Source organism: Xenopus tropicalis, chromosome 3 (assembly GCF_000004195.4).
Source record: "Xenopus tropicalis strain Nigerian chromosome 3, UCB_Xtro_10.0, whole genome shotgun sequence".
In the NCBI taxonomy this organism is placed as follows: domain Eukaryota; kingdom Metazoa; phylum Chordata; class Amphibia; order Anura; family Pipidae; genus Xenopus; species Xenopus tropicalis.
The window spans coordinates 41,395,373-41,403,759 of record NC_030679.2 but is presented as its reverse complement, the minus strand read 5'-3'; the positions used below and the strand labels follow the sequence as shown (position 1 = coordinate 41,403,759).

General features: G+C 40.7%; 1 protein-coding gene across 1 annotated transcript in view; it reads right to left on the bottom strand.

Annotated features, from left to right (window-relative positions):
• Window positions 1-308: 308 nt before the first annotated feature.
• The window catches only part of ubtd2 (ubiquitin domain containing 2), a 49,337-nt gene continuing 41,258 nt past the window's right edge, over window positions 309-8,387 (bottom strand). The window contains exon 3 of the mRNA NM_001101807.1: window positions 309-1,081. Coding sequence (NP_001095277.1) covers window positions 684-1,081 — 398 coding nt within the window. The 3' untranslated portion in view covers window positions 309-683. The remainder of the gene's footprint in view (window positions 1,082-8,387) is intronic.

Here is an 8,387-nt window from a genome sequence, read left to right as displayed (position 1 = left end):
TCATTGTGCAAAATATAACTGGCTGAAAATCTAATCACTGGTTGGTTATTATGGGTAACTACATATATGTCCAGTATTTATAAATATAGCCTAAGCAATGTGTTCCTTCCAGGTAAACACTTAGGACCCTGTAAACAGCTACTTTAGCCAGCAGAATAAAACTCGGTAATATTGGAGACCCTTACAGTGACTGATATTTTTTAACCAGAATCCAAGTGGATTTTGCCCTGGTGAATATACTGAGAGAAATACGCACTGTTGGTGCTATTATAAGAATGATAACAAAGCTTCATTTTAGATTTTTTTTCTTTTAAAAGTGCAATGCTAAATGCTCAACATACAGTTCAACAAGATAAAAAAGATCATTTATCCAGATAAAAAAGTCTTTAGTTGCTGTTTTATGAAACACAACGTTCCCCCCTGCCCCATGACCTCAGTGGAAGGCCCGGCTCTTCCTTCTGTAGTCAAATGTGCACTAAATCCAATATGAAATCCTATGGCTGCCCAAGGGCCTGGCAATGCATTGCATCGCTCTGACAGCTCAAGATATAGAACCATTTTTTACCTTTAAAAATAAAAAGAAGGGAGGGGGGGAGGAGGATACAGTATGCGTACAAACAGAGCAAGGAGTGATTGAAGGAAGGAGTAAGGATTAAAAGAATGCTGTGGGTATCTAGGGCGGCTCAGTTCTCTACCGGTGTGGGATTTGGAACAGGCTGGCTCACTATAACTTGTACTACAAAGTCTTTGGGTATCTTTAGTTCCTCCAGTCTCATTTTGTCTGTCAGTGGCCGGCCAGAAAAGAACCAGCGCTGGCTGGCAGGTTCCACCCCTTCAACTGTGTGGAGGCGCCGCTTCATGTGATACACTGTGTCCGTGCTGCGCACCATAAGCCTAAGGTCCTTTCCTGTGGAGAGGCGCAGCCGTAGCTGGCATTCATGCCCAGAGTTTGGGGGTTGCTCGGGGATATCCAGAGTCTCTGTGTCACTTTTTTCTTCTATCATATTGATTGGTGGAGCAAGGCAGTAAACAGGGAGCTGGTATCGGTTTCCCAGTTCGTCGTAGCACTCTGTAAGGGCACCTTTGGGTTGGAAAAAAAAAAGTGTTAATAGGTTTGGGTACAAATAAGGTTGTTAATGTTATCTATTCTTAATATATTTGAACCTTTTTTTTCTGAAAAGAGCTGACAAAAGCTGCATGAACCCATCCTTCCAGTATTTATTTCACTGTAGTCTGTTTTCTATTATCCCCATGGGGCAGGTCATGTAGAAGTGTGGATTGCACATAAGCGATGGATACAGAGGAAAATAGTGTAACATTTATATTTGCTCCTATGAGTAAAGGACCTACAGGGCAGAAACTAATTAAACCTTGTGCTGCCACGTAGTGAAATGCAAAGAAAACCACTGTGCATGTAAAAGTGCCTGTGCCTATAAGGCCAAACACCAGCGTGGGGGGGTAAAGTTGCTAGCTTTGCACACTGACCTTCTTAATAAATGTTCCTTTTGGAAGGTAGCATATGCTTTCCATGGGATCATCAACAAATACATACATAGCATTCTGGAAAGGCTTGTGATCCTAACTGGCTGCTCCTAAACCAATGCTTTTCTTTACAGAATATTCCACTAGCTGGCTGCTTGCTGTATAATAGCTTCAATAGTGAAAGTACAGCGCCACCAAGCGGTCAGTATAGAACATTACATCTACTAAGCACCTGTATGAGTGGCAGGCACTGCTATTTGCTTGTTACGATCATGGACCACTGGACACAACACTGCCCTTAAGGTGACCTACCCTTCTAATATTACACAGTACACAGCAGGGGTCCTTGTCATAAAGGACTCACTCAGGGAGGCTGAACTCAGAGCAGGGGCTACACCTTCCTCTTGGAATTTCATTTCAAAAGGGTTTAATGGTATAACGGACACTTCAGCTTATAAAGAAGTGAGCTCCCGGGCCTACATTTACAGTAAAATCCTTGGAATTTGAGGTTTCATTGGGAAACCTAGGAAATGTTCTACTCAAAACCAGGGGCTCAATTGTATCCTGGGACCATAAGGCAAAGGGCACCAGCTAGGTGCTACCTTAGCCAAACCTCAAAATGACTGGTTAGTAGTTTGCACAAGGTGCCTTTATTATAACATGGCTATATCAGTAGTTTCCCCATATACCTATGGGGAAAGCCAAAGTACAATGCATTGCACTGATACCATTCTTTCCCTGAGGCTTCAGATGGGGTTTAGCTTCACTCCCTCTGGATCAGCTAGCACATAGGCGCCATTTATATAAGACACAAAGGTTGAACCTGATGAACTGGTGTCAGTTCCAATGTTGCCTTGTGCAGACAAGCATTACATATAGTGTTGGCACATCTAGCATTGGGGATTAGTTACACTGGCGTGGGATCTTTGTTGGAGTTGAAGGGGAAGTGACTTTCCAATATACATTAATAACGCATGTCCATTTATTTGTGACTATACATTTGTCTGCCATTTTCTACTCTCTGCCCTGCTAGTTATGACTATTAAAACAATGTAGCAAAAGCCAGCTGATAAGAACTATCTTCTGCTACATTATTTTAAGGGTCAGAACCAGCACAGCCGAAAGGGACAATTGCTTTCAATAGCAATTACATTTGCAAATAACTTGAAACACACTGAAAATGATAAATAAAATCATAAATATAAATAGGAAAGTTGCTTAGAATGAATTTTTTCTTTCATTAGGGAAAAAGGTATTTGTAGGTTGACACCCTCTTTAATATAAATAGTGTACTCAATCTTATCTGTTACAGTTACACAACACACACCCTTTGCTGCCTGCAGATGGCACCCATGAGCTGAGCAGATGTCTCTTGCTCATCTGGCTGGGAGCTTGGAACACAAGCACTCTGATGAGCTATGTGACTCTTGCAGCACACCCGTCTCTCAGCTGCTTCCCATTAACAATGCAAGGCGATTGCTTTGCCTTTATTGGCGTCAGCCGGCGCTGTGCTGCCTGGGCATGACGAGCAGATATGGAAGTGAAGGGTGTGCGGTTCCTGGCACATCCTCTGTGCAAGCCCAGTGACCTCCTCATGTTCCATGGCACAAATAAGCACTAATGATACAGTTCTGGTGATCAGGTTCCTCTGCAGAGAAGTTACAACGTGAAACCCGGCCAATGTAAAGACCGAAGTACATGGAAGGGAATAAGTATTAGCCGATCAAGATTTACTCCCCATAACACCACAATACTCAATTGCACCCGAGGGGAAAACACTATAGCCCACATTAGCTAAGCAATCAATTGCTACAAGATGTACTGCAGCCGAGCCAACCCAGTGGTCTAGAACAGTACCACCCAGTACCCCAAGCTGGCATCTGATATTGCATGCAGATGGGCTGTTAGCTCTCACCAGAACAGAAAGAAAGTTAATCACTGAAGTAGGCACTGAGCGGAGCGGCTGGCATATGTGCCACCTGAGTTCAAGGGCTATTCTGCAATTAGTTCAATGCAAATTATAGGTTTGCTTTAAATAGAAAAGATGGCTCTTTTACAAACACAGGACAAATATGTTCCAGTGTAGCGTCCCACAACCAAACAGCTCTGATCAGTATAGTGCAGTAAGAGACATGAAAGCAAACATCCAATACGTTGCTATGGCTTGTTTCACTGGTTGAGCCAAGATAAATGATTGTTGCTTATGCACGGGTGCCTTTAGAAATTGTGCGTCTCTGAGCTCAACTCTTACATCATACAGCCTCAAAATAACATATAAATAGTAACAGCTATGTTAACATTATTATATTTTACCATTTGGCTATTTCCCCAGGAGACAAACAGTAAATTATGTCCTTATAAATGGTACATTCTGACAAAAGAAAGTGCCATTTATAACCTAAAGAGACACGCTAAGGTGTTCTGGATGTCTTTCCTAGCATCCCCCCCCCCCATTATGCCGTTTCTTTTTTCACCTTCTGCATCACCTGGAAGTAACTCAACAGCATGATGGCAACCCTACCCATGCACTGGCCTGCCAGCTGCCACCCATACCCATATAAGAACCACCTTAGTGCCTCCCTGGTACTTGCACCCATGGGGCCCCTGTCATCCATGCACACCAGCCCTCTGCAACACACACCCTTAAGCCCCCCAGCACCAATATGAGCTGAGCCCTGCTATCCTGAGCACTGCAATACCCTGTGCCAGTGAGAAGGAAGAGTAGCAGATCACAGGTTATTAGCAGGTGGGAGTCATGTTATAGGTTCCCTATCTCTGAGGGGTCTGCTTCATAGAAATTGCAAAAAGCTGGCTGTAATTAGATGGCATGGCTTTTTTTTTTTTCAATCTCATTTGTACATGTTCTGATTAATATAACTTTAAAACACAGGACTGAAGGCAACATGTTTTTTTTCTGATGGTGATTTAATTTTGTAAGATCGACAGAAGGCATCCTACAAGTCTGATGTAGTCTCGAGGGTCAAAATATAATAACACTAATAGAAAAACCTGATGTGTAAACTACAAGAAGGATTTGCCATCCGACACGACGTGTCTGTCAGAACAGAACGCTGAACTCTGCGTCTTCATCCTACGAGATAAAATCTGATTGTGTCTGACAGACTTTTTTCTCATTGAAATACATTGACTGTTAGATGTAGATGCAGAAACAAAACCCACCATCCAAATTTATCTAAACCGACATTACATTACAGCAAATGGAGATCAGATTTTGTAGGATCCTACAAAATCTTGTGCTGTTGCATGGTGTTTTGTGTGGCTGCATGACAAGATCAGACAAAATATACCCACAAAATCTGATTAAAATCTCCTGTGGGGTTTAGCACTTATTCATCTGAACCCAAAAATGAAAGGTTCAATGTAACCAATACACAGATATACAGTACTAACTGTTTAGAAAAAATGATACCAGTATGTTTTACTGAAGATGTACAGAAAGATCACCTGAATATTAAAAATGTATAAATAATGTATATTTCCCCATGAAACTTGCTGTTCCATGTATCAATCACCATATTCTCATTGTGTTTTATTGTACCATTCCTTCAACATCAGTTGGTATTTACTCGTTCCAACAAGACTTTTCTACTTTATAAATAAATGTTAATAATAATAATAGTGAAAAACAACCCCCCAGTTCCCGATTACACTGTTCTATTAATCAGTGCTCACACTTTGTCTGTGGATTTTGGCAAATGCCAGAAGGGCTGCTGTCAGAAGCCATAGACAGTCACTATTTATTGGGCTGGTGGGGGTGCATGGACACCTGTCCGTCCAACATCTCATTCAAAAACTAAGAATACTATTGTGAATTTCTTCCTCTTTTTGCTGCAAAAATAGCCTTTTCCCTGTAACCTTTTGGGAAGCCTTTCCAGTAGCTACTCGAACACTGTTAGTGGGATTGCTTTTATTCATACCTAAGAGGTTGGGCATTGATGTTGGGGATCAGGCCTGGCACACAGTCAGCATTCCAATATCCTACAAGTGACCACTTGGGTTGGGCTCCAAGTTCTTCCACTCCCATATCTGCAAACCCATTCTGCATGGATCGTTGTGCATGGGGACATTCTTATGCTAATACAGAAAAGAGCCCTCCTCAATCTGTTGCCACAAGGTAGGAAGCCCAGGATTGTCATATATTTTGCCCATACAGTGTACCTTGCAACTGGTTAGGTGGACCAGCTCAGATGTGCTGACTCCAAAAGGGGCAAAATGAAGTCTGCACAGATAACAGGGTCACCGCTCAGTGCAGCTCAAATAACTTTGCCCAACCAAGGCATATAGGAATAGTGGCCATGAGAAGTGTATTTGGGGGACCATCTGAGGGTCACTCTTACACAATTCATAAAAACAATAATCCAAAGCAATCAGAACATGTCTGCTGACTTCTGTAAGGGTCCATATTATAAGTGTGTTTATGTATGGGGTTCATACTGTTAGGATTTCGAAGCCACTAACTACTGACTCTTCTTGTACTGCATATGAGTGTAAGGGCTACAACTGATTTATTTGTGTGATCAACATTACACAGCTTCCTCTGCTTCCTCATATGCAGTATCCCTGTTGATGATTGGAATAAATGAATGCTGATTCTTGCAGAACAGAGAGCTGAGCCATGTCTTTTGACTTGGGTAGATACTCCAGGGCTTTGTGGGAGAGGCATGTAGCACTGGTATTTCATGGGACCTTGAGGGCAATTTTTGAGGAACACTTGCTTCCCACTAATACTCTACCTATAATCAAAGTGGAGCTATCTTTCAACCACAGACTGGAGAGATCTGAAATCTAACGGCTCCATGGATCCATTTTCTGCTCTTTAAACTTAAAACAACCCTTTGATAGAGCAAAATGAGCAGCCCTGCAAATGACTTGTGGTTAGTTCATGTGGAGAGAACAAAATACGCTTTTCCACTAAAGAGAAAACAGACATCCTGCAAAAGGGAAAAATGGCTTGAGGAACAGTGTCACCATTGATCATAAAGAATAATATGAGAATAAGAGAATTCAGGCAAAACTACAAAGCAATGCAGCACACACAGTAAGTTGCCTTCAACTAAACACTGACAAAGTAGTGTTACATTCAGTAGAAACCTTTATTGTATTCATATTACTATTGTTATGTCAGATGAGCAGCATATACATCAGCTGAATGAAGATGGCTTGGGTTGTACATATTTTACTGTTTTACCTAAGAAATACCTATGGTGATTTTTATTACTTGCACTAAACAAGAAATAATAAGCACTTTCACGTTCCAATGCTGAGTCAGTGTTTGAGGTATCGCAGGTAATGAAACTACCCCTCTAAACATAAAGTGCCTCACCCTAGCCTAGCTATAAATCAGTTATAAACATCATGCATATCAGACATGATGCCAAATATACCCTCAATATACCCCCAAAATTACATAAATAGTCACACAAGTGATTGGTCTCTAGTCAAGTTCTTTGGCCACAGACAGTTCAATTGCCCCACAAGATGTCATGTTTTCCCTGTATTTTTCCTTTATGTTAACATTTAGTATGTTATTCCTAGCAACATTGCAACTGGTCTTCATTATTTATTTTTCATAGTTTCCGAATGATTCATATTTGAGTCTCTCATTTAAACCACTGCTTGGTTTCTAAGGTAAACAAGACCCCAACAACCAGATAGCTGCTAAAATTCTAAGCTAGGGAGCTGCTGAACAAAAAGCAAAATAACTGAAAAATCCAAAACATAAAAAATAAAGACCAACTGCAAATTGCCTTAGAATATCAGTTTCTACATCAAACTAGAAGTCATTTAAAGGTAAACTACCCCTTTAAAATTAATTCTTGTATAGTATCCCAAAGCAGAAAACTATTAGAGCTGTACCACAATCTATAGCCCTACACAGAGGGACAATGCCATTGTCTTTTACTGATCTGTATATCTGAACAATCATGTCCACCGAAATCTGACATCAATAGGATCCTATGATCGTTCCTGTATTTTATTTTGCATAAGCTACACATTAAATTAACCCAATAGAATGAACCCTTAACAACCCTATCTTAGTTGGGATCAAGTACAAGGTACTGTGTTATTATTACAGAGAAAAAGGAAATCATTTTTAAAAATTAGAATGATTTGCTTATAATGGAGTCTATGGGAGATGGCCTTTCCGTAATTCGGAACTTTCTGAATAACAGGTTTCCGGATAAGGGATCCCATACCTGTATTAAGCTCTAAAATCACATTTTCATAAATCTACCCGTTAGTCTAATAAAAATGGCATGATGAAACCCATCTACAGGGGCTGTCATGCTACAGGGGAGAGCAAAATCTCCCACAAACATGTTCATTATGCCAGGAATTTAAACATGGCTTTTAATTACTTCTACTAATTCTGTACAGGATTCTTTTACCCATTTACCAGTTTTTTTACCTTTATTACCTCTTGCCCTAGTTTCCCCTATTACTGTAAAGTGCTTCCAAATTTAAATAGTAATTGTCCAGTCAGCAGGCAATATGGGAGGGCAGACATTCCCCAAGCATACTGAACTAAGCAAGTAGTACTGGAGGAGGCATGCTTTTTAATGAAACCTTAAGGTATTACAACATGGTACATATCAATTTAAGGCTAAGTTAAGACTGAAATCCAGAAGCATTTCTCTATCCACTTCTTTTGAGTCAGATAATTCAGTGGGAGACACCTGAGCACCAGGCACTGAGGAATGGAACCTCTCCATTGAGTCTCCTTTTACAGAGCAATTAGTAAATGATATATGATTAGAAGCAATGCACTGGTGTACAGAAGCAGTGAAAGGTACATTGCAGGTATTATCTTGTATTATTTATGAAGCCCCGACATATTCCACAGCTGAAACACAATGAGTACAACAAGGTAACAAAACCAAATA